Source organism: Ictidomys tridecemlineatus, chromosome 3, assembly GCF_052094955.1.
Source record: "Ictidomys tridecemlineatus isolate mIctTri1 chromosome 3, mIctTri1.hap1, whole genome shotgun sequence".
Taxonomy (NCBI): domain Eukaryota; kingdom Metazoa; phylum Chordata; class Mammalia; order Rodentia; family Sciuridae; genus Ictidomys; species Ictidomys tridecemlineatus.
In genome coordinates, this window is record NC_135479.1 from 36018558 (window position 1) to 36046409 (window position 27852).

The 27852-nt window shown below is 36.3% G+C and overlaps 1 protein-coding gene across 9 annotated transcripts in view; it reads right to left on the reverse strand.

Annotated features, from left to right (window-relative positions):
- The window catches only part of Acaca (acetyl-CoA carboxylase alpha), a 288856-nt gene that overhangs the window by 139448 nt on the left and 121556 nt on the right, over window positions 1-27852 (reverse strand). For 8 of the 9 annotated variants that reach the window (XM_078042389.1, XM_078042383.1, XM_078042386.1 and 5 more), the window contains 7 exons: window positions 27042-27130; window positions 22997-23121; window positions 16003-16116; window positions 14671-14784; window positions 13562-13651; window positions 11850-11968; window positions 219-242 (listed from right to left, as the gene is read on the reverse strand). In XM_078042389.1, coding sequence (XP_077898515.1) covers window positions 219-242; window positions 11850-11968; window positions 13562-13651; window positions 14671-14784; window positions 16003-16116; window positions 22997-23121; window positions 27042-27130 — 675 coding nt within the window. The remainder of the gene's footprint in view (window positions 1-218; window positions 243-11849; window positions 11969-13561; window positions 13652-14670; window positions 14785-16002; window positions 16117-22996; window positions 23122-27041; window positions 27131-27852) is intronic. The other variant, XM_078042384.1, reaches the window with a different exon arrangement.

The following is a 27852-nucleotide window of genomic DNA, read 5'->3' on the forward strand; positions in this document are numbered from 1 at the left end:
TTAGAACAGCTGAAGAAAAGCTGAAGACACGTTTTTCAAACAGAAATAGTAATTTAATCTGTCCAAAGGGGAACTCAGGACTCTCTAGCAGAAGATAACACATTAACTTGTCAAGTGTAGCATTATTTTTCCTGGTTTCGCTTTCTAAAAAGTTATAAGAAAAAAAAAGAGAGAGAGAGAGGTGCTTTTAATTGGAAAAGAAACTAAACATACGGTACCTGTTTAGCGTGGGGATGTTCCCTCTGTAATTAAACAACCACAGTTAGTTACTGATAGGTTAGTGAAAGCCATAATAAAAGAATTGTCAGATTAGATACAGACCAGTCACAAGGAGCTCCGGTTTGGCAGCTCTAGCATTCAGCAGACATAATTAAGTGCTCATTACCCTTCAACCCCCAGGGTGCCTCCAAAGAGGCATGCCTCCTGACCTACCTCTCCACAGCAGCTGTTGAGGAAAGGGTCAAAATGTATTTGCCATGGAGTTTTCAAAATAACTCTATTATAAAACAATTATTCATAGTATTGGTAAAACACAGACTAATGAAAATTAATTCAAGCTATATGATATGGTATGTTGTCTTAAGCTGCAACATGAAATACAATTCTTGACAAGATTCTTAGACTCATTTCTTGTTTCTATTATTAAAGGTGTAATAAGAGAAGTTGATTACACAGTTTCTCCTACACCTTAATTGTTTTTCTACAATTTGTAATGGACCTACAAATGCTCTTCTAAAGAAAAGAATCCAGTGATCTGAGTTTCCAGTTTTTCAGTCATATTCTTGCTTCTGTGGGGAGAGGAATGGAGGGTACCCTGTGCCATAGGAGCTTAAACTGAAAATCATGATAAGTGATTCTATCACTAGAGTGGTATAATTGGTTAAAATTAATTAATACTTTTTAATTAAATGAATTTAGGGTAATAATTATTTTTTTAATATTAGCTTAAAAATTCTAGGACTCTTCATAAATAAAACCCTACTGAAAACTGACTAGTCCTAGAACTTTCTCATAAAGAATATGCCAAAATCATCAAAGAAAGACTAGAATAAGAATGGGAAATAAGGCAAGGCTCTTGTGTTCTCTTTGCCACTATTTCTTAAAATCTTAATGTCAGTCATTTCCTCAACTGATAAAGAATCAAATAAAAATCCTTATTTTCAATGTTAAATGGGCAAAGTTATACTTACCACCCACAATTTTGGGGCAATAAAAAGTGGTTGATTGGTTGCTATCTTAACCTTACATTCTTTGATCAGCATTTAATCATTGTTGGAGTTTTCTGGCACACAGAGGACTTAATGGGCAGAACATAGTGGGTGGTGCTGATGATATGTGGGAAGGAGGATAGAGGGAGGAAAGTGATGCACTTGCCATGGCAGTGAAAGGAGCAGAACAGACTGAGCTGGCCATATAAATAAAAAGCTGTGACATATCACTGCACACAAACTGTATACCTCATGTGATTTGTGGGTAGCAATGCTCCTTGCATCAAACCTGTTATCACAGAGTGAATTCATAAGACAGCAAGAGCAAACTCCAAGTACAAAAACCTGAACCTCTCCTACCTGGATTCCTTGAGCTCTCACTCAGGAGAATGGGTCTTATTTTATAAGAAATTCTTAGTCATCATAACACACTGGGCCCTCATAAATACAAGAAAAGTATGCAAAGATTCTAGATGAAAGGGAGGTGTAACTGAACAAAAAACTAAAACTGCAGGTGGTAATGAGACTATAGAAAAGTGTTCCTTTTAAGATGCAAAAGATTCTAAATAATGGGGCTATTTGCACAGTCTCTTACCATGAACCTCAGTTCAGAAAGAACCCTACAACCAAAGCAATTTCAGGGACCATTCATGCAGGTTTCTGGAGTTTAGAAACCAGTAGCATCTCAACTGTTAACCAATTTCTTAAACTAATAAAAAGGTCTTACTGCTTCTATAGCTACACTCTAATTCCTTTGGGAGTCTTCACAGGATGATGGCCAAGTTTTTCTGAGAAAAGGGCCTAAATTGAAAAGAACACCACCACGAAAAAGCCAGCCCTTCTACATCATCAAGTATCCAGCTCTCAGAGGGAGCCCCCTGCTGCTTTGTTATGGGAATTATACACCTTACACACAGTATGGGGTTAAAAAAAAAAAAAAAAAAACTACTAAAACGCCTAGTATGTACAATCTTTAAAGGGATGGCCTCCAAATCAATCATGTAAGAGGTGAATTTATCCTCTTTGGTAGAATGAAAATTAGTGTGGTCAGAGAAGAGATGACTAGAGAAGGAAAGATAAACTATTTATATAACAGGTAAATGCTTAACGGTGTCCATGTTGCTCACTTATATATTTTATTATCCTACACAGGCAATTTTTTTTCCACCTACACTGGCTCTTTTATCATCTTAACAATATGACAAATTCAGCACACTGCACACTACAGTATTACATCAGAAGGCTAGATCCATAGTTTGTGCAAAGATGAGTAAAATATTCCATTTATGTGGCTAAAAATAAAATAAAATCTACCATGTTTCACAGTATACTCCTCATGCAAAAGTAGCAAAAGTGCTCCATCTCTATTAGGCAATCAACTATATTTTCAAGTATATAAATGAAATATAAATTCACTTCCCAAATCTGCTATTTGGATTATTTAAAGCACTTATTATGATGAATCTTCTCATGTTTTAAAATATTGCAATCACTTTCCTTCTAGTAAATTAGCTCCATTTTACAGATATGATAACTGAGAAATTAAAGTGAATGCTTTCCAAAGACATGTTCAACATGGTGTCAACAAACCAGAACCTAGACCTGGCATTTTCTCATTCCTGCTCCTGAAGTTAGCATTCCACATCAATTTGGTCTTTAAAGAAGGACAAGCGAAATCCTTTGAATTCTAAGGTTCTTGGCATTAAGTCATCTCTGATTTTATTGATCTGCCTTGCCCAGCATGGCTAGAAAGCCTGCTTCAATATGAATGCAAAGTCGGAGTTGCAGCCTGCTAGCTGAACCTTCTTTAATTTAAGAAACACTGACTTCTCTGGCAGTCACAAGTTCTCTGAGCCTTTTTACCATCCCTTCCAACTGAATTTCATTTTGCTTGAGTCTAGCTGGCCCTACATAAATCTTCTATTATATAAAAATGCTCCCTATTCTTTTGCCTTCTAACTTGAAGAAGAAAAAAAGAGACCTATATGAAAATGATGAGGATGCATGCAAACAAGCAGTGGTTACATCAAGCTGTGACTGAGAGCCAGTATAGGGCAAATCTTTTGAAATCAGGCAGCAAAGCAGAATCAGAAGAGGTCGGCTGAATAACCTACTAGCAGTCACTAACAGCAGTACCATAGGAGAAAGAGCAATTTGACTGGCTGTGACCAGTGGTGGTCTCCTTGTGTGACTGTATCTGCAGGAGAATCCAAATCAAGAGCTGTAAAACACATCTGAAACATGTATTTCTATTGGCACACCCCCATCCCCATACACACTTGAAGTTCAGATGCCCAGATTCTGCAGCAAAGTATTAGTTTACAATAAAATGATTGTTGCTTCATTCATTTGCAGCCCCTACAAAGCCACCTCTTTGCTCTGCTGGAAGATTTCGCTCTTTCTGAAATAAGCACGCCAACAGGGTTACAGCATATTACGGCTGCCTGCCGTATAATTAGCTACAAACCCACAGCACAAAACTACAGGGATTTACAGGTGCCCTGGATTCTGCTTTTCCTTCCCCCCTGGAATCAGCTAGTCTTCCTTGACAAGAAGGGACCTTGGGCTACCCTAATGATATATTGAGAGTTTTAAACTCAACTCTCCAATCTTACAAGTCTAGAGTGCCAAAATAACACAGCAGAGACTAGAGGCTGAGCCATGGATCCAGGAAAGCACTTTGGTAAGCACTTAAACCTGCTGAGAATCTTCTCTTCTGCCAGATGCTTGCATCTTATCAGCAGACTACCCTGAATCACAAAAGCAAACACTGTAGGACTTTATTTATTTATAGCTCATTCTGCCCAGCTAACTACAACCAAGTGTTCCCACTGCTTAAAAAAAAATAAAAAATTGCTACAAGTTGGATGACTTTTGAATGTCTTAGTACTATCCAAAGAAGGGTCTAATCTCTGGATGTCAAAGATTATCAGAATTCTCAAGAATGGCAGCAGGCTGCTGATTAGTCATGTGAAAGGCTTCTGATTTCTAACCTTCCTCACAAATGAAAAGAAGGTCCAGAGGCCATCCACCGACAGCTGAACATTGAAAATGCCAGGCAGCCTAAATCCAGCCATGACCAAAATATGTGTTATCAGGGGAGAACACAGCCAACCTCTTCTGGATAAAAGGAAAAAGAAAAGGAAAGTACTTGAATTAAAACATAAAACAGAAGGCCAAATTCACAAGGAGCAAATAGCAAAGAAGGTACAATGCAATCCAACATAACCAAAGTGTGGATTTCCATCTAAGAAGTGGAAATGAACACCAATAGATCCTTATCGATTATATATGTACAGAAATGTACAACAACATATTCTTCCCATCTCCTGCATCAATTCTGACGTTCTTATTTGAATCAGACATTCAAAGTTTTTTTTTAAATAACCCATGTTTGTTAGTTTGTGTTACACATAAAAATCATTTGGAGTATTAAATTTTTTACTCCCAGACTCTCAAATATACAGAGCCATATGCATAGCAACAGTGTTTATGGGGCAATTTACCTTACATGTTTGTATAAAACAGCTATATTTTAGAGTACTAAATTCATAGGAAGACTGAAATACTTATTTGTTTCCAGATTATTCTGAGGCATTTAATATGCCCAAAGCTAAGTGAAATCCTGAATGTCAAATGATTCAGTAAATTGTCAAAAACAAAGGCATTCAGGATGCTGCCTCAGTGTAACAAGCTTTTGCCTTTCTAGCATCAGTGAGTAATACTAGGGGGGAAAAGACACAACACATCCTGGGCTCTGACCCCTGAGACTCACTATTAAAAGAAAGAGAAAAGGGAATGTTGAATCATATAATCTAACCTTCAGAATTAATCCATAAAAAACTAGCTGAACTCACTAAAGAGCTGGGCTTATGGAATCTTAGACAAGAGAATTAGGTCCTAGAAGTAGACGAGCTGTCCTGAATGTTCCTGCACCAAGAAAATGACTGAAGAAACTCACATGTCTCCTTAAAGAACAACTGCTAACTGGCTACAAGTCATCTTAAAAAAAAAAAAAAAAATCCTCTCCCTTCAAAACATTTCATGTATAATAGAACATAACTTTTAAATGCTAAGAAGGTAAAAAAGGAAACACATAAAAACATACACATGTGTCACACATATACACAGGGTTCTAACTAATATTATTCTTTTTAAAAAATATTTTTATTTTTTGATTAGACACAATACCTTTATTTTGTTTATTTATTTATTTTTATGTGGTGTTGAGGATCCAACACTCTACCGCTGAGCCACAACCCCAGCCCATATTATTCTTTCTCCTTCAGACAGGCGCTAAGAATTGTAACCCAAGGCCTCACACATGCTAGGCAAGTGCTCTACCACTGAGTTACACCACCAGCCCAGGTTTCTAACAATTCTTAAACTGCTATTCAAGTGAAGGGAATTTAGGAAGAGGTGGATAAATCCAGACCAGGAGCTTCCCTGAGTGAAGTTCTGATAGGATCCTCTGATGAAGAACACCCAGGAATACCAAATAGGTTATAACTACAGTTCTCAGAAAAAAAATTTAAAGTCTTGGGGTAGAAGGTCAAGAAGATAACATACTCTGACAGAAGAATGCCTAGCAAGAAGAAGAAGGAAGAAGGAAGAAGGAAGAGGAGGAGGAGGAGGAGGAGGAGGAGGAGGAGGAGGAGGAGGAGGAGGAGGAGGAGGAGAGTTATGGAGATTAAAAATAAGCTAATAATCAGCCTTTTAAGAAAATATTGAGAGAAATGCTAGAAAAAATACAAAGTATACAATATATATATAAAGTAACATAAAGTCCTACCATAGATTATTAAAATAAAAAGGTTCCAAACATGCTGGCTACACAGTAATTGCCTGAATGTGCTAAAAGGAGGTTTGTTATCTTCTACCTTCTTAGAGCTGCCATACTCATTTGCAAATGTATTTTGATTACTTCTTTAAAAATTGAAACAGGTACTAATAAGATATAGGTCTTTTGTCCAAAAGGCATCTAATCTACAAAACAGATTATAGTATTTTTCTCAGTTGGAGTTAACAGACCAAACATTCTTTGGAAAGAGTACAATTTTTTAACCAACTTTTTAGCATCATTCTTTCTGGCAGTTGATCTTCACATTCCTAGCTAGGTGTTCATTTGAAGTAGACGAAATTTGTCATTAGAAGTATCTTTGTAAGTTGTAATGTGAAAGCAAGATGACAATCTCTTACTGTGTATGGGGTCACCTGATGGAATTCCAGTTTTGTCATTTGTTTTTGGCTAGTTATTTAATCCCCATGGGTTGGGATGAAATATAGCTTTCTATCTGCAAACTGACAGGAGCAGAGTATTTTTTCAGGAAAATTCTTTAGATGCTTGTTCTCTTATTCTCACAGAATAATTTTTAAAATATGCAGTATAGTAAATAATAATATTAGGTTGAATAATTCCTATAACTACCAAGACAAGCAAGAATAAGAGGGTTTTTTTATTTGTTTGTTTGTTTTTTCCCTCTTCTACCATTAACAAAACAGAAGACTCAATGTGATTGCCCTAATTAATTTTTGGTCTAGATTTGAGCAGAGCAACATGGCAGTAACTAGCCATGTGATTGTACTGAGATATGCTATAAATTATGTATAAAATATCTCATTGATCATTTTTACTTTATTCAGAAATGGTGTTTTGCATATATTGGGTTAAATAAATGCTATTAAAATTAATGATGTTTCTTTTACTCTTTTAAATGTGGTCAATAGAAAATTTAAAATTACATATGTGGCTTGCATTAGACTTCTACTGGACAGTGTTGGTCTAGAAGTAGTGAATTCTCAATTACAGTGTTATCAGAATTATTAAAGGAGTTCTGCAAAAAAGTGGTCACATGGACTCTAATACAAAATGAATCAGACCTTGGCAGCCAGGACCCTAATACATGTATTTTCAAAATACTCTTCAAATATTCCGAGACTCATTAGAATAGAAAGGAATAAAAAAAAAATGGAGTTGGCATATGTGGGAGCTAAAGAGGAAAAAGGAAAAGAAATGTGGGGGAATCTTATGAAAATCAAAGAGAGAGCAGTAGAACAGAGGAAAGAATAGGAGTAGGAGGTGGGGAGGGAGGAGGGAAGTGCTAGGGAGCCAAACTGGCCAAATTCTATTGTTATGTTGTGTGCGCATACTAATATGTAATAACAAATCCCACAATTATGTCCAACTGTAATGCACCAATAAAAAAGGTGGAGAAAATGGAGTTGTAAAAATAGAAAAGTACTTTATTCAAAAGTAACTAAACCTTTTTAAAAGTGAGTAGATCCATTTATATGATAAGGAATTTGGTCTTTTTCCTTGGTTACTGGGAGAGAGACTCTAAACACTTAGAATTTCTAAGTGTCTTTGTTATCCATAAGCTTCTTGGAATCACACATGAGTATATGCTAACAGATGAGATCAGCTGACCCAGAATGGTAGCTGGTTACTAGAAAGACCAAGCATGTGATTAGAGGGTTGGGACTTTGAGTCAGCCTGACCTCTGGGAGGGGAGATTTGAGTTTAATCATGTAGACCATGACTTAATCAATCATGCCTATGAAATTAAACCTTGATAAAAACTTGACATTGAATTTCCACGGAGCTTCTTCGTCAGTGAACACATAGATGTACTGAGAAGGTGATACATTCTGATTCCATAAAGAACAAGAAAGCTGTGTTTGAGGATCCCCCCAACCCAGACTTCCTCCTGTGTATCTCTTCATTCATTTGGCCCTGAACTATATAATCTCCATAATAAAATGATAAGGCTTAAAGTTATGTTATTCTAGGGAATTACTGAATTGGGGGGATTATGGGAACCCCCATCTTTGTAGCCAGTTGGTTAAAAGAACAGGTGATGGGAACAAATCTTTACTCCACACACTTCAGATAGAGCCCTAATATCCAGAGTATACAAAGAACTCAAAAAATTAGACAATAAGATAACAAATAACCCAATCAACAAATGGGCCAAGGACCTGAACAGACACTTCTCAGAGGAGGATATACAATCAATCAATAAGTACATGAAAAAATGCTCACCATCGCTAGCAGTCAGAGAAATGCAAATCAAAACCACCCTAAGATACCATCTCACTCCGGTAAGATTGGCAGCCATCATGAAGTCCAACAACAACAAGTGCTGGAGAGGATGCGGGGAAAAGGGTATACTTGTTCATTGTTGGTGGGACTGCAAATTGGTACAGCCAATTTGGAAAGCAGTATGGAGATTTCTTGGAAAGCTGGGAATGGAACCACCATTTGACCCAGCTATTCCCCTTCTCAGTCTATTCCCTAAAGACCTAATAAGAGGATGCTACAGGGATACTGCTACATCCTTGTTCATAGCAGCACAATTCACAATAGCAAGATTGTGGAACCAACCTAGATGCCCTTCAATAGATGAATGGATAAAAAAAAATGTGGCATTTATACACAATGGAGTATTACTCTGCATTAAAAAATGACAAAATCATAGAATTTGGAGGGAAATGGATGGCATTAGAGCAGATTATGCTAAGTGAAGCTAGCCAATCTTTAAAAAACAAATGCCAAATGACTCCTTTGATATAAGGGGAGTAACCAAGGACAGGGTAGGGATGAAGAGCTTGAGAAGAAGATTAGCATTAAACAGGGATGAGAGGTGGGAGGGAAAGGAAGTGAGAAGGGAAATTGCATGGAAATGGAAGGTGATCCTCAGGGTTATACAAAATTACATACAAGAGGAATGGAGGGGTAAGACAAGATAATACAAGTGGAAGAAATGATTTACAGTAGAGGGGATAGAGAGAGAAAAGGGGAGGGGAGGGAAGGGGAGGGGAGGGGAGGGGAGGGGAGGGGAGGGGAGGGGAGGGGGATAGTAGAGAATAGGATAGAAAGCAGAATACATCAGACACTAGAATGGCAATATGTAAATCAATGGAAAGGTAACTGATGTGATACAGCAATCTGTATACGGGGTAAAATTGGGAGTTCATAACCCACTTGAATCAAACTGTGAAATATGATATATTAAGAACTATGTAATGTTTTGAACAACCAACAATAAAAAATAAATAAATAAAATAAAATAAAATAAAATAAATAAAAGTACAGGTGACTAGGGAACTCAACTTGTGGATCCTTTGAACTTTGAGCAGTTTTGTAGAAACTGAGCCCTTAACTTGTGGCATGTGATCTAACTCTAAATTGTATTTGCAAGCAAATACAGAGTCTTAGAAAACTAAATTCAAGCAGCAAATCTGTACTAACTATCTGAATAAACTATCCTTTAAAACTGGATATATATATATTTGGGGGGGAGGGTACTGGGGAATGAACTCAGGGATGCTTTACCACCAAGCCACATCACATTCCCCAGCCCTTTTTATTTTTTAATTTTGAGACAGAGTCTTGCTAAGTTGCTGAGGGCCTCACTTAATTGCTGAGGCTGGCTTTGAACCTGTGATCTTCCTGCTGTAATCTCCCAATGGGGTATATTATTTTCTGATCAAATCTGATTATCTGATCCTAAATTACCAAAAATACTACAGATCTTAAAAAACAAAACAAAAAAAATAGGATTAAAGCAATTTTAAGACTTTTCTGGCTTTCAAAAATATTATTTTACCTTTTCTTATTTTGCATTCATCTTTACCTTCACACCTACATAAATAATAATGATAATGATAATATTCCAGCAGCTTTAATATTACTAACGTTTGCCAGTGGGAGACTGATGCAGGAGGATTACAAGTTCAAGGTCAACTTCAGTAATTTAGTAAGATCCTGTCTTAAAATTAAAAAATAAAATAAAGCTGGAGATGTAGATCAGTGGTAAAGCACCCCTGGGTTCAATCCCCAGTACCCTTCCCTCAAAAAAGAAAAATAAAATCACAAAACTAACCAGGGAAGACTTTAGAGACTACAGAAAACAGGATTGATTAAGTCTGGTCTTTATCCATAGGGTGTGTACATCTCAGATGTGAGGGATGAGGATATATGTTTTGAAACCATATCAGGATGAAATTCATACTCTTGATGTGCAAAGATAAGATTTTTTTTAACAAAGCACTTAAGAATTTCCTTCATTTTTTAGTCAACTTTTCCTCACCCAGCTGGACACACAGTCTCAAATAAAAAAAGTAAGACAGGGAGTACAATTCAGAAAGACAGGGGAGCAATGAGGAGGGAAGGAAATCAGAGGCGGCCCTGCAGGCTCCCTACAAATCACTGCCCAAAGGGAAGAGGCAATAGAAAGCAGGAAGAAAGGGAGATTGTCTTGAGAATTATAAAGAGCATTAGTATAGCATGTAGTTCTCTACAATTATTCAAGGAATGCAGGAAAAGAAAGAAGACTGAGTGCTGAGCCCATGTGTGCCATGAGTACTTCCCGGCTCGCTGAAGGACAACCATTCGTTTCTAGAAAATGAGATTCTGAAATCCATGGAGGCAAAAATGTACCGAGAGATGCTTGCTAAATCAAGGATATATGCTTTTCTCTGCCAGCCATAAGGCATTTCTGAGGTAGAGAAGTAAAAGGATCTTCTGAGACAAAGAAGAGAGATACTTTTCTGAAGATGCCTCTGCTCATCTGCTGATCTCTGCTGGATCAACAGTGGCATCCAGTGGCCAAAAGTCTCAGCACAGACTTCTTTGTCTCCAGAAAGGCTCTATTGCTTTGGGTGAAGTGGCAATTCAGAACAAAACCATTCCTGGTGTCTATAACTAAGGATCCCCAAAGACATCGTACTTTGTAATACCAAGCGAAGAACCAAAGGCCATAAAGAAGAAATGAAGAGGGGCAGGTTAAAATTGGCTGTGTATTTATATTTCCTGTGGCATTACTGGAAAAAAAAAAAAAAGAAAAGAAACTACAGGAAGGGATAAGCATATGTATGTGGAGTTAAAAATATCTAGGTATAGTTTTTAAGAATGAGGGATAAGACAAATAAGTATTTTAATTTTAAAAACAAAGAATTAGGGCTGGAGATGTGGCTCAAGCGGTAGCGCGCTCGCCTGGCATGCTTGCAGCCCGGGTTCGATCCTCAGCACCACATACAAAACAAAGATGTTGTGTCCGCCGAAAAAACTAAAAAATAAATAAAATTCTCTCTCTCTCTCTCTTAAAAAACAAAACAAAACAAAGAAATACCAAAACAAATGTTCATATGTACATTTTAAAGGTCTTCAGAAGGGAAGAGTAACAGAATTAGCATGGCCAATTAAGTTTGGTTCTGAAGTGTGATTTCATTAAAAAACTGATGGGATTACAACTGCTAAATTCAGGTATTTTTAGGGGATAAAATAAAACTGGCTCTGGTACAACTTTGACCCATAGCAAACATATAAAAAGGCAAAGCAATTCCACTCAAGGTATATTTTTGTGATTTTTCTGGAAAAGCTCCAATAAGAATATACTAGTAAAAAGGAAAAAAAAAGGAAGGAATTATTTCTTCAATGACATAATACACGCAAGAATGAATGGAGTAATCCTAAACTTTTATCTTAACTAGAATAGGCAACAAATCTGTTCAAATCCGTTCATTTTTCACTCTAAATTTCTGGCTAAAAAAAACAATGGAACTGCCATACTCATTGCTCCTCTAACTCTCCTGATAGGCCTCCGGCTGGCTTAGGCACACATACCAACTCAAACTCACCTGTTTGGATGTGATGTGGGCAGCATGAACTGAAACTCCACCACACAGGTGTTGTCCTTAAGCTGGCGGTGTTGTACACTGTTAAGTTCATAGGCAATGTAAGCCCTTCGGACATACACCTGGCAAAAAGTAATCCTCTGTAAATAAACTTCAAAAATAGAAATAAAGAGAATGGCTAAGCCAAAAAAAAAAGAGTCTTGAAAAAGAAGAAGGTTATGAAGAAGGTGGTGGCCTGTGGTGAGACAGGTCCAAAGAATCTATACAAACATACTTGCTTTAATTAATAAAGATGGAATTTTAAAACTATATCCATGAATATAAATGAAAATAAAAGTTGGTTGCCTCTGCTGGACACCTCTAAGTGCTTGGTAAACCTTTCACACTAACCTAAATTCTGGAGAAGGTTTGATCTTTAAGAGCATTATAGAATCATGACTAATAATTTATTAAGCATGATCATTTCAACAGAAGACAAAAGCAAGCAGTGAGAAAAATAAGAGGTGTTCATTCTGTGCTACTTAGGAGTGAAGATAGAAGATGGAAGCAGGTGCAGTATAGCTCAACTCTTTTACTATCAAATATCTTGTTTTTTGTTTGTTTGTTTTGTTTTGTTTTACCCTACTGCCCCAAATCAATTTTGGATTATTTAGATTCTCAACTTTAGGCAAAAGCAATGAGGTATAATTTGACATTTAATATCTCAAACATACTAACTTAAGAGTTAAAGAAACAGCAATAGACTACATCTCAGCAAAAACAGTCCATCCTCATGTACATTCAATTTGCCATGCACATAAAATGCTACATGGGAGTCTGTCATCATCTGAGGCATGAAAGGAGACTTCTCATTAAGTGATATGAAAGCCCTGAAAAAAAACACTTAGATATTTCAAGTCTCTTTTATTTATTGAGTAGTAAGAGTTTACATTTTACCCACAATACAAAGAGCTAGTAACACTCTATGATGATGTTTTATTACATAAAATCATCTAAAATGCTCCTTTTCCCAGCTTAAAAATATCCACTTGGCAATTTTAAGGTAGTATTCAGAGCTTACAGTTTTTGTACTTAATGAGGTAGAAGTGTACTCTAGTGGAAACAGAAAAGTGTGTGGAGTCAGATTGACCTGATTTCAAATGCAAACGCCTCCACTTGTGATTTTTGGACAAGTTACATAACCTCTCAGAATTTCACTTTCTTTTATTTCATAAATGTAAATGAGAAAAAAAAATACACTACACTCTATTAAATGCTATTTCTTTCTTTCCTATGAGGCAATATTTTATAAGAGCTGTTTAATAATTAAAAATATAACTAAATACATTTTAATTTGGCTCAAATCACAAAATGATAAAGTTAACACATTTTGATCAGCGACATATATTCTTTCACTTATTGTGTTGTGGGGAATCCTAATTCATTATGAAATGGGAGAATTCAAATACCTGGAAAATAAAGACTACTAAAAAGTGCTGGCAGCTATTTTCCAGTGGCTGGAAATCACCAGAAACAGGTGATTAGTTCAGATGAAATGCTTGAGCAACAAGTACTTTTTTCAGAGGAAAAGAGGACCCTTAAGAACCAGCCCTATGAAGTGGGAGTGTAGCTCAGTGGTAGGGAAAGTGAAAAAGAACTGTCGTGATAGTCAAACAAACAGAAGACATCAGCTAGAAACCAAGGAGGAGATCTGTCAAAGGACCATGAACACTCACCTCCAGAGCTGCCATCCTCACTACCTGGTTGCTATGATAGAAGAAGTTTGGTAGGACATCAAAAATAGATGTTTCAGATAGGATGAGTTTCTAGAAGGTACAAAGACATGCTTAACCCCTTACATCCAAAAGTGAACAATTTCAGTAAAGAATATTTAGCATTTGAAGCATTTAGTGAAACCTAAAAATTCTGTCTATGAATGCTATGTATGAACATAAACCTCTCTGAGTCTCAGTTTCCTCAGGGACAAAATGAGAAAAATACTACTTATCCTTATAGGACTGCTGAGAACATTATATGGGTTAACATATATGAAACTCTTAGAATAATATACTAAAAGCATTAGTTGTAAGATAATATAGGTGTTTATAACTATTACTATTCTTTCTGACACGTATCTATCTGTATTTCACTTCCTAAATATTGTCTCAATGCCTCACTATGGTAAAGCCTAAATTTGAACACCATTGAAACCCTAGATTTCAACTATGAATCAAATAGGAAAACAATCTTTTTCTTCTCTAGGTTCTCCAGGAGGAAATCTTACACAAATTCTAAAGATTCCTTTGATCAGATATAATTTAATAGTATCTTAGCTTCTAAGTAGAAAAATAGAAGTCACTCCAGGAAAAATGATGTTGTTTAAAAAATAGTAAAGGCCTTCCAATTAGTAGTAAAATTAGCCAATAATCTCTTACAAAATTGGCTCTTTATATAGCTTAATGGTAAGCATTAAAATAAAATTAAAATTAAATGATATTTAAATAGCTTTGTCTCTAGAGTAACAACCATCTATGTATACATATGACTCAAATATCAGAAATCAAACAATGTTACCATTTAATTCTGACCTAGAATACTTTCTAGGTAAAAGGACAAGAGATAAAGATTTTAATAGGACACAAGGCAGGCCTATTAAGCAAAACCATTTTTAATCTAATGGCATTTTTATGAAAAAATATTTATAAGTATAAATGATTTTTAAAAGTCAAGGTATGAAATTTCATTACATAGAAAATCAAAACTGATTGATCCATTACTTAATTGAACTATGCTTGTGAATAAAGGGGACAGGAGTGCATAGTGGTAAGAAAGTTATTATATATACCTGCAGGTTCTCAATGCAAAACTGATGTCCATACATGTCAATAGCCGATAAGAAGATAGACTCTACTTGGTTATGGCGAAGTTCATATGATGGCAAATGGGAGGCAATAAGAACCTTGAGAGAGAACAAAATAAGAGGCATAAGTTCCTGAGGGAGTGATTATTCTAGGCTCCTATTAGGTAGCTCTGATACAAAAGCAATAAATATAAATCTGTAAGTGCAGGCATCAAAGATAAAACAGAGACTGAGTAAAACAACTTCTAGGTCCTGTAACATAAAGTCAATGCCACCAAATACTGAATCTTAGTTGACTCTCACCATGATTTGCGTTGTGGGCAATTTCCCATGGGGGGTCGGGGGAAGGGAGAGAAAACAGCTTCAATCAAGTTCCATCAGTGCATGTGATTTACCATTGCAAAGCTGCTAGTCCTGGGGACTGCATGACTAGCTGTTAATTGGGAATCAGGTCTGGCAGGGAGCAGCTGTGGGGAAGGTAGATGCAGCATATCTAGCCTTTAGCAACTCGAAGCAGAAAGACTAGGAAAAGCTGCTTTGACAGCCCCCAGGTACTCAGTTCCAAGGAGAAGGTATCAGGAAGTAACACCAATGCATGTGAGGGGCAGAGAGAGTGAAAGCAGTGTCACAAACAAACAGGGACACGGTAGGACCTGAATACCCTCAGCAGGTCACTGAGAGGTTCAATAACTTTGAGTAGTTCAGTGACATGGATACAATTGTAGAGAAAGCAGAAGGTCACTGAACAGCTTCAAATGCTGCTTCCTTGTCAATGCCCATGCAATGAAACACAAAAGGGAGCACCAACTCTCTGCTTCCCCGCTGAAACCTTTTGGAATGGAAATGAACACTACAGGGTGAAGCTAACTGGACTTCTCTGGGGTTGTTCCGATTGCTGGTGCCTAAGATTCATTTCATTATCTTTCTGCTTTCCACACTTGATTATTTCTTATGCACTTAAAAGTTCTCATCTGCTTCTAAGCTCCCTTTGGAAAGTAAGAAATATTGATTTCCTTCTCCCAGTTTCTTTCTCTCCTCCTGACCCTGGTTTACTATCATAGGGCTACTAGGGAGGTGGGGAACAACACCAGGATTTTATAATGGGAAAAGGAATCCTATTTTAGACAGTCAACATAAATCCTTTCCTTTCTCTTTAAAAAAACATATACCACATGAAAACATTGGTCTAAGGGCATGTGACATACACAGAAAATTGCATGATCTTTGTAAGGTTACTGAGTAAAAGCTAATTGTCTCTAGAACTGCCCAAACTATGAAAACTATCCCTCCTTTAAGATAAACTACAATTGTCCTTACCTGGCGTGCCCGAAGTGCTACTTTAGCATTGGTGGTCTTACTCAGTTGAGTTAACTCTGTGAGGATATTCAGCAGCTCATCAGTGAGAGTAGGGTCCCGACCACACAACTGATCCTAATTATTAATGTAAAAAAGAACATGAACATCTACATTAAATAAAAAAGGAACCTCAGTGGACAGGACTTTGAAATAAAGGAATGAAAACAAAATTGGATTAATAAAATGCAAACTCCCTATTATTTTTATCCTAAATAATGTGGTAAAGATTAACCCAAAGGAAGTTGCTCCTAAGGAGAAGCAACCCAAATCTCACAATCATTCAGATTCAAAATTCTTGATGTATTTCTTTATAAATTAACATCATAATTTTAATATGCAGAAGAAATCATCAGAGACCACTCAAAGAGGTCAAGGGGATTCTGAATAAGAAATAACAAATGATGTCTCAAAGTTTCAAGAGGTTTTAAATAACGTAGAGACTAAAGACCTTTCTATTTCCTCTCTCATTTCGGAAAAGAAGGTAGGATAAAGCAAAAGGAACCATCCTGGTAGTTCTAATTCCACAAACCAAATGTTCAGCCCCCTGTCCCCATACCAAGGATGCAAAACAGAAACACAAGAACAAATTATTCATTTATAAACACATGCTAACTAAAAACACCATCTCGTATTCTGGCAATTCTGCATTCAAAATCAGGTATCCTGTTCTTGAACCAATAATCATTCCATGAATTTAAATATGGTGAATTCTTAGCTGGACTAGATTCAGTTTATTCGGTATAGGATCCTCCCCTCTAAAAATTATAAAAGGTTAAGAAAAAAATCCCTATTATATTCTGAAATATTTCCACTGGAAACCAGTAGAATATCAGTTTATTCCCCAAATTCATCCATTATCCATGTTATTTTCATCAAAGCTGAAAAAACTAAGGATGCTGCTTTTATAAATGTCTGCCTTTTGGATTTTACAAAATTATGGGTGTAGCATTTCTTAATACAACACATATAAGTTTTGTTCCTTCTGTGTGGACTTTAAAGTGATTACATTTATGTTTTAGAACTCTTCTACTACTATCAAGGAGACATGAAAGACTTTTTTTTTTCCTTCAGAGCTGGGAATTAATTCAGGGCTTTGTGCAAGTGCCTACTACTGGGACAGTCTCCATCCTGTTACTGGTTTTTCATCCCTCTGCCATCTCCCATCATCCCTTTTCTTCAAGAATCTCTATTTCATACTCATCCTTCCCCACCTTAGGGGTATTCTGATTAGTACTTTATCACAACAGTATAAAAAAAGCATAGAACTTTGGCCTTTGGGGCAGACATGCATGTCCCAAAATTTTCCAAAAACCCTATTATGTTTTACATAATGAAAAAGATACTTTTGGAATACTTAATCCTATTATGCTGAGAAGATTTCTCCAACTTTTTGTGTGTGTGTAAAAAAAAATGATTCAGAACATGGAATTCTCCTTCCTCAAATAATTAACCAGAGATCTGCTCCAACTGTCCAGGGTCATAAAACCCATGATTTATAGTTAAGGAAGTTCAAATATTGTTTTTATCCACATAAGTGTGAAAAACAAAAACTGCTATTAAAGATAAGCCCAGGATTCAGTTGAACATGTAGCCAGATACTAAAGGACTTGTTTCACCTATCCTAGATAGGCATAAAAGCAAGAAGGGGGGAGAAAATGTAACAAAGTCTTATCTTTTGCTGAGCACTAATAAGCAAAATAAATTTCAAGGGAATATATATAAATGGCCAGAGACAAGACCATAAACAGACAGAAGGAAAGAACAGATAGATAACAATGGATACAGAAACCATTTTCCTATCCAAATCCTCCTTTCTTATTGTTCCTAATAGAGAAACATTATCCTTTCTGAGGTACTTTCTTCATTGATCAGAATGACTCAGGAGATCTCAAAACATGTATGTCCTGGGCAATACCAAAACTCAGCTAACTCTGCAAATAGCCAGACCAAAGTTTCAACACTAATAACCAAAGCCAATGTGGCAAAATAAGAACATTATAGTTACCTTTTCAACCTGTATCAGACTTGATAGAAATGAGTTTCCACTGAAGGAAATCTGGGTTGAACTTTAAAGACAAACTAAAATAAAGGGGAAAAAATGAAGTTGTCCTCTTACTTAACTATTGATCATGTTCCAACTTTAAAAAAAATTTTTTTTTTAAAGATGCAGTGCTACACATCTGTTATCACAGTGACTTGTGAGTCTGAGTGAGGAGGATTGCAAGCCTTAGTAATTTAGTGATACCCTGTCTCAAAATTAAAAATTAAAAAGGGTTGGGAATATAGTTCAGTGGTAAAACTTCCCTGGATTCAATCCCCAGTACAAAAAAAAAAAAGTAAAACATACAAAATCATTTTCTCATTTCATCTTTCCATTATGAAAAAAAGAAAGTAAGAAAGGATAGGGAAAAAGAAAGTATCTGTAAGAAAAGTGAACAATGGAGATTAGGAAAAATTAAAAGTAAAGTCATTACTCATTCATGACGACAGGCTGACAATCTTCCTGGGCTTCTTGTGATAAAGCAGAGAAACCAGACCTTTCTGGGATGTGTGAAAAAAAAAAAATCAACACAATATGAATAAACCACTACTTACATTAATTCATCCAGACTTGGAAGTTTTCCATTCAAATATGATTTTTCTCCACTGTCATCATTAATACTCAGAAAAAGACTGGTGCCTGAACACTCTATGTAAAATAACTTTCTCAACTGTCCAAAGGCTTGTCCTTGACCTTTCTTTTCTAGAAAGAAACCACCAGTGTTCACAACTACTCATCCTCAGGGAGCTCATGACCCTCTATCCTAGACAAAGGGTTCCTGTGGGCAACTGAACAAGTCAACATCACCATGTAATCCTGGTAAACATTTTGTAACACTACCAAAGCACAATTATATCAGCAGATGTATTTCCTCAAAATAAAATAGATCATTTAAAGAACCAACCCGCTGATTTGGGGGTTACATGTCATTTGCAAAAATCTGTAGACCAAAGTGAAAATTACTATTCAGCAAGAGTTAAGACTGGTACAACACAGATATTTCTTATTTTTATTCTCATCGTCATTGGTTGCTAACTATGGGGAATATGCTGGATTTGCAAAAATATAATACATATGCTTAACTATCAAAACCAGTCAGTTATTCAGCTTGACAGAATAGCCCAAATGAGCCTAACTTGATCTTAGCATCTTAGACATTAAATACTTCTGAGGAAGGCAACTCAAAATGGGAAGAATGTGACCTTATATGTAATACCCTCAAGACATAAACTACTGCCCTAATTCCAACATCAACAAGCAACTGGTAACTTCTTCCAATCACGATTGAACTTTTTGACATTCTAAAGATTTTATAGGATGGGTTTAACAATAAATTGTTAGCTACATCCTTATTCAGTAAACTTGATTGAGACCACTGAGAATTTTCTTTCTTACTTACACATTGGATATATTATATGTAGCCATGATATGAAAAATAAGAAAAGGCACTGATCTTTGCTTCAGTTTCATATGCATGGCATTAGTTTCATATGCATAGCATAAATCAGTTTCATATGCATAGCATTAGTCATATGGAAGCATGTTCATGTGGCCCAGATCAGAAATAAGACATAAGCATTAACGGAAAGACAATCTTCCTGGGCTTCTTGTTCAGCATCAAGGTGACTATATAATATGTACATTGCTATCTACACAGCTATGGGAATATTGATATTTTTAATGTTGATAATTTAATTTGGCCAAAGAGTCCCTTAAATATCTCTAAGTAAACACAAACACTATTATCCTAAACTCTAAGTTTTTACTTATAAGGTTAAATTTAAGAAATAGAGCATTCAAAAAGTAATTTACTACCAGGCACAGTAATGCCCATTTGTAATCCCAGCAACTTGGGTGACTAAGGCAGGAGGACCACAAGTTTAAGGACAGTCTGGGCAACTTGGCAAGATCCTGTCTCAAAATAAAAAATAAAGAAGGCTGGGGCTATAGCTCAGTGATAGAGAACCCTGGGTTCAATATCCAGTACCAGGGGTGGGGGAAAAAAAGTTAAAAAAAAAAAATTTACTGTTTGTCTTTCAGACTTTGCTTTCATATTTGGTACAACGATCTAAAGGAAATTGGACAGAACTTTACCCTTTTACTTGATATTTTTACTTTCCAAATAGAGTGAAAGATTAGAAGAAATTTGGTCAAGATGCCATGGAACAAGTTACCACTAGGCAACTTATGCTAATACCTAGAAAGGATAAAGGCCCCTCTTCACTGGAGCAGCCTGATTTCTTGATCTTTTTCTGTAGGTTCAAAGGCCCCAGAAATCATCATCTAGCTCAGCAAAGCACACCATCAGCATTCCTATTTCTAGAAAGCAGAGATTGGAATGCTGGGGCACATAATCATCAATCAGGAAGCCAAGGTAAGCAAAGAAAGGAGAACTAGCAGAGAACACAAGCTAGGGGAATTGAAATGCTACCATGTTCCGGTGACATCTGTAAAAGACAATAAGACCTTCAGAAAGAGTAATCCTAACAACTAAAAAAACTCTTACTAGCTATTACCATCAATGCAGATGGAGTCGGGGTAGGGTCACTGGCCATTGTCAATGAAGAAAAATGAAAGACATGCCTGGCATTCAGTAATATCAGATCAGAAAGGAACACCATCTGAGCTTTTATCCCTGATCCATAAGTCACTGCTAGCTGGCCTTGAGCTCAATCACATCAATTAACTTCTTTATTTTCAAATCTCTGACATGGGGCAAAAGCAACAAATATATGAAAGGAAATTAATGATATATAAGCCTACAGATCCTATTATGCTTACTGAGTCCTGTTTTATTTTTAAAGAAAAATGTGAAGATGTCAAAACAGAGAAAAGACAAATCCAGCTTCCCGCTTCACAAACATCTCCTTTTTCTCCTCTGCCCTATCATCTAAACCCAGATGCTCTGAAATATCTCTTTTCTCCAAAGAGCTCAGTCTGTTGGAAAGAAAGTTTGGATACTATCCCTGCAGGTGAGAAGTAATCAGATGCCAAGGTGTGGGTACAAAGAACAACAGCAAGCCAGAGTCCCATTGGCTTCTGCCTGTCCTGACTGGCAAAAGCAAAAAGCAAAGCCTCAAACCAGTTCTCTGACAGGGCCCAACGCCTCTGCAGCACCCCCCGTGTAATTACACACTTGAGTGACTGGACTCTGAAGAAAATTGAAGGCCTGAGCTCCGAACAGCTGCCATTTTCTCTCTCCATCACACCAGCGTGATTACTTGAGAAATGAACAGCCCCGGCTCAAAGCTACTCCAGAATTCTCAGAGGAAATATGGCTCCGTGTTCCAATAATGAGATTCTTAAGGCAAGCGTTACTTACAATCACTCCGCAAAAGGAGCGAGCCGAGCCCCTATATCTTACAAATTAGAATTTAAGAAACCCAGCGACAGTCCTGGGCGATCATTACTCTTCTGCTGCTCCAAGGATTCTGGGCTTTGGTCTATTTTTAGTGCAGAAAACTGTTACGTTCTTAAAAAGGTAATCATAATAAGATGAAAAATTCACCATAATTAGCTTCATTTAAAGGCAAATTCTACCCCATTTTAGGTCCAAACTGACAGATTCTTCTACCCTCTCATCATTATCCCCTGCCTCTAGAAATTCTTGGCCTTATGCAAGTGAGAATTAACATTCCTTGCATTAAAATTTGAAGGAAAAAAAGTCAGATTTCTTCCCTCTTTTGATTGAGAAAAAAAATATTAGCAAGTTGCTGGTATAATGTCTTTGTTGAAAGCTGTCATTTGGAAAAAATAAAACATTATGTAGTGATATGTATTTTCAAATGCACCTTCTGAGTGCCTCATCACCTAGCTATTCTAGGGTAGCAAAAGTAACAAACTCTCCCTATAATAATACACTTTTTAAAAGTAGCTATTCTAAAAAATCTTATATCCTTTAGAGTTAATCAGCTAGGCAGATGGCTGAATGAGTCACAACTCTGTTTACCAGAGATGTAAGGAAGACGGTTTCCCTTCATTCTCAAGTATAAAATAAAAAATGGCAGTCAAGATTTATTGGGTTGTGGTGCCCATCCAGGAAGAAATGATGAAATTAAAGTACCAAGAATGCCCATTCCCAGGGACAAAAACAGAATTCAAGGAAGTGAAGAGGTCTATAGTCCCCAAAACAAACAAGTAAGAGCAAGGCAACTGTTCAGGACCTTGGGGTGAGAACTCTCTCTTAAAGAGTTGTCCTCTTCTCAGTCGTCTTCTCCTAAAATTAACTCAACTGGAAAGATCTATGAGTTAAGGACTTGCAAAGCATCTTTAAAAATTCTCAAGTCCAAAAAACTTCTTCCCCCTGGTCAAGTGTACATCAGTCCTATTCACATTTACCAGTCTCATCCCTTATTCCCACTTACTAATTCCTATATTCCTAGGATGGGGGACAAAATAATTCGTACTACCAATACAATAATTTCAGCTTAGATTCTTAACATAAATAAAACATAAAGGGAACAAAGAAGATGCAGAAAAAAATTTCAATTTCTTTGGTGGGAGGGCCAGTACTGAATTTCTAACTTTTTTTTTTTAAGGTCTCAACATTAGAACCATTGCTTACATCTATTGAACAAATAGAATTAAAATGAGTGTACATTGGTTAGAGAAGACTAGATTTTAAAGCTACTGTCATAATGACAACAGGAATGGAAAAGCACATGGCACTTTTAAATAGAGATGTGAATTTTTATGCACATAATATGCATAATAACCAGGACAATCCTTTCCTAAATAGCAGGTTCCTTCAGATCAAGGATAAAGGTAGAGATGAGAAATTATTAATCTACAACCCAAGCTCCATTCATTCCATAATTATAGAAGACAGTATCTTTTCCTCTGACCATAGCTACTAGAAGAAAAAAATATTTTTTCCATATTATCAACCATCAGATTGTAAAAAATGATACTCACAATAAGCATTGTGACCAGAAGATTCTTCTTGGTGACTTGAGCGTGAGAGAAAATGTAGTTCAATACAGTGTTCATGTCACTTTTGTTCTCTTCCCGAAGGGCGAACACACATTTGTCATAGTGACCTGCAAGCAGCAAAAAGAATTGGTCCTCACCCATGTATAAAGGCTCACGTTTACATGCCATTTGTTTATTTCTTAATGTCCATAATTCAGTTGATAAGTGTGAAAAGAAACATCTTAACAATTTTTGAAATGGATTTGTACAGAACTGGCAGTGTGGGTTAGCAAAAGGACCACTAGACTAGAGTCAGGAGAAGCTGCACATAAGTCCTGAGATCAAGGCCTATCTATTATCAATTCACTATTGCTCTTGGGCAAATCATTTGATCTCTCTGGGTCTCATTACATTTATAAACTGGAGTGAGAGATAAGTTTTAAAGACTGGGGGTTTGCAATAAATCCAACCCCACACTTACTTTAAACTCTTATTTGGCTTCCTGGAATGAATTCCTTAGAAGAAATGACTCTACCTGGGCATGGTGGCACACACTAATTATTCCAATTCCTCAAGAGGCTGAGGCAGGAGGATCTCAAGTTCAAGGTTAGCCTTGACAACTTAGTAAGACCCTGTCTCAAAATAAAATGTTTTTAAAAAGGGAGGTAGCTCAGAGGCAGAATGTTACTGAGTTCAATTAAAAAAAAAAGTCTTTGCTGCTTAAAAACAAATATTGAAACACTAATGATCTTTAAGGCTTGTTTTCCCCAGTTTGAGATTCTGGTTCATCTATAACTCACTAAAAAGGTTCACCCTAATTGCTAGGAAAAACTAAACAATGCTTAGGAATTCCATAAACCAAGGTATAGATTAAGGAGAACCTTGCATTAAGTCAAAAGGTCTGTAGGGGTTGGGGTTGTGGCTCAGTGGTGGCGTGCTTGCCTCATATGTGTGAGGCACTGGGTTCAATTCTCAACATCACATATAAATAAATGAATAAAATAAAGGTCTGTCAATAACTAAAAAAATATTTTAAAAAATGGTCTGTAGGGAGACTACAATTAGGTATATTTTCACTGGCCTTCCATAAGGCCACCAGGGACAGGCTAGTTCTGGATAAGAAAGCTGTATATTGTAACAGAAAAATAAGTAGAAAAATAAGTTTCTGGTATACTACAGTAATAGCAACAATGGGATATAAGTAATATTTAGTTCATCAGAAAATGGCTTACCTCAGAATTAAATATCTAAGTAAAGAAGAATTAGTATTTAAATATTCTCTAGGATCAGAGAATATTTAAAACAATCAAAATACTAAAGGATTATCACTTTAGTTGAGATTTTGTGTTGGGTTATAAACTAGAACAGTAATGTTCAAACTGCATTACCATGGTTTCCTAGAATACTGACATTTGACTGGGGCAACTCTAGTTAATCTGTTTTAAATATCAGAGATGGACATCAGCATTTTTTTTTTCAAAATAAAACTAAAATATATTTGAAAAAACAGGAGACTGCTATACCTACAGAGCTTTCAATTTCATAAAAGATTCAAAAAGAAAAATGGAAGCTGTTTAAAAATTATTTTTTGGTGGAGCAAGAGATGTTGCTTAGTGGTATAGAACTTGCCTAGCATGTGCAAGGCCCTGAATGATCCCCAGCACTATATTAAAAAAAATTTTTTTTGGTTGTCCTATATATATATATATATATATATATATATATATATTCTTCCCTAGTGAGACATTGCTTTGAAGTGACAAGAGAAACATATTTTGGTGGTAGGAATTATTAGGAACAAGGAAAATTAAAAAGAATACATTTACATGGGATGGGGGAAGACTCTAATAGAAAGAAAACAATAAATGTTCCCTTCTTAAAAACTATTAATTGTGATATACACACAGAAAAAAATATAAAATCTATAGTAACAGTTGAAATAAATACCCATGTGTTATTTCAGAGCTACTAAATCTTAACAGAACTTCTTTGGTATATTTGAATACCCGTTTGTTTCTTCTTAAAATAATTACTAAGCTGAATTTCATTTTAATTATTCTTTTGCTTTACATTACATTTACCATCAATATATGTACGGTTTAATTTTCCTATTTTTGAACTTTGTAAAAAATGAATCACTGCCAATTAATTCTTATGTAACTTATTTCCTTCCTTCAACATTGTATTTTTGAGATTCATCCTTTTGTCTACGTGTGTTCCCTGGTTCATCCATTTTCACTGCTGTATAATAATCTATTGTAGGAACATTATAAAATGCAATAATCTATTCTACATGGGTATATTGAGATTGTTTTGTCTTTTTTGTTACTATGAAAAGTGCTGACACAAACAATCCTGTTTATGTCTTCTAATAAACCAGCATAAGAGTTGCTCTACTGAAAAAAAAATGCAATTGAATTTTATGTTGACTTTTGTATTTAGCAGCTTTGTTAGGTTTTAAATAATTTAATAGTAAAATTGCGGATTCTTTGCACCTTCCAAGTAGACATCATAGTATATTTATTAACGGCAGATCTACTTCCTTATTCCTCTTCAGTCCTTATACCTTTTAATTACTTTTCTGATCTTACTGCACTGGCTGAGACATAATGCTGAACATAAGTAGCAACAGCAAATCTTTGTCTTATTCTTTTTTTGTTGAGGGAGCAGGGAACTGGGGATTGAATTCAGGGACACTCAACCACTGAGCCACATCCCCAGTCCTATTTTGTGTTTTATTTATAAACAAGTTCTCACTTAGTTGCTGAACACCTCGCTTTTGCTGTGGCTGGCTCTGTGCCAGGCTCTGTGCCACTCCCACCTCCACCCCCACTTGCTGGGATTAAAGGCATGTGTTACTGTGCCCAGAATATCCTGTTAATTTTTTGTGGTGTCACCCTCACTTTCTTGTGGTACTGGGAACTGAATCCTGTGATGTTCTACCACTGAGCTACATCTCCAGTCTTCCCCTGCCTCATCCTTTTATTTTTTTGGAGACAGGGCCTCACTAAGTTGCTGAGGCTGACCTAGAACTTGTGATCCTCCTGCCTTAGTCTCCTGAAGAGCTGAGATTTCAGGCATATGCCACCATGCCCAACTGTAGGTCCTCACAAAAAAATAAAATTGTCTAATTTCATTCCTAGTTTCTCAGAGTTATCATGAATGAATGTTAAACCTTGTTAAATGCTTTTCTCCCCATATCCTGAGATGATAACCATGTTTTTTCCTCTTTTAATCTATTAACACATGAAAATTGCATTAATTATCCACCAAATTAATCAATTTTGAATTAGTGGGATATAGCCAACTTGGTTGTGATATATTATTTCATACATTGCTGGGTTAAGTGTGCTAATGTCTACTTGGAGAATTTTGCTGGTCATGAGTGGCACATGACCATCTTTTTAAAGAATGTAAATGAGAGCAGAACAGATAAAAGAAAATTTTAGGTAACATTTTAAATTCTGTGTGGTTTCACTGCCATCTTGTGGTAGAAAGCAATATCAGTGGTACATAGCTTTAAAGTCTTAACCAAAGTATTTTATGCTTAAAAACTACTTCATTTAGTGAAGCTCTTCAGAGAAAGCCAAGGATAAATTCCACCTAAATGGCACATGAAAAAGTAGTGGAAAATCTGACCCTTTCCTATATGCCTGTAGTTCAATTCATAGATGAGCTGCTGAGAGGCAAGCTCTTCAGATGGGGAATTTCAATTTCAGCCTGGTCATGACTCAACCAACTCTCACTATACAAGGTCAAGAAGATGTCAACAGGGAATGCTAATCTCTACTAGAAAAGTAATCTCAGTCCTTTCTCGGAAGCACACTAGATTCACAATTTCATCAAGCTGTGTTTTGTTGTTGTTCTTTCTTTGGTGTTAGTGGGATATGAGATTTCCATTTTTAAGGGAAAAGGAATAAGTTTGTTAATGGGAAGTGTTGGGGACAAGATGAACTGGCTTAGCTCTTACAGTCCTATAGGGATAGTTTGGTCTAGACATCAGAATTAGAAACACTGTTAGAAAGAGAGTCCTCAGGAGAAAGCTTACCATTCTGGAATTGTGTCTCTACTCGAAGATACTGCCGGAGCAGATCCATCACCACAGCCTTCATGTGGCCTCGGATGCCACTTCGGTACCTGAGCAGATAGAAAAAAATCTCCACTGAAAAACCTGACAGGCCAACACTATGGAATGAAAAACCTAGAAGCCAAATTTACTTTCTAAATTTTCCACTGAAAATCCCTTTAAATATAGGGCAGGACAGGGGTCAGCCTACAATTAACCAACCAGATTAATTTAAATTCCAAGCCTAAAAAGTCATCTCACTATATAGAGACATGACCTTTTATAAAGAAAAATAAAAACAAAACTAAAAAATATTCATAGCCTTTATCCAATGACATTGTGACTCAGTTCCTACTGCTGAGCAGTTGAAAATAAATGTCATACTGGGTTCCATACCAGAAGAAAAATTAGGGTCTTCATCAAAATGGCAAGGAAAACGAAAAACACAATTTCTGTATCTCAATAATTGACAAAGAATATTAAGATGGGCTGGGGATGTGGCTCAAGTGGTAGCACGCTTGCCTGGCATGCGTGCGGCCCAGGTTCCATCCTCAGCACCACACACCAACAAAGATGTTGTGTCCGCCGAAAACTAAAAATAAATATTAAAAAATTCTCTCTAAAAAAAAATTTTAAAAAAGAATATTAAGAAGTTACCAGAAATATTGAGAATGAGAGTTAGGTCACAATTCTAAGACAGTTAGAAGACATAAGGAACTTTGTGAGATATAAATTGCTAGCTACTTTTACTCAAAGTCAGGCCTGGGGTAAATCTCTTTAAGACCATTTAAAA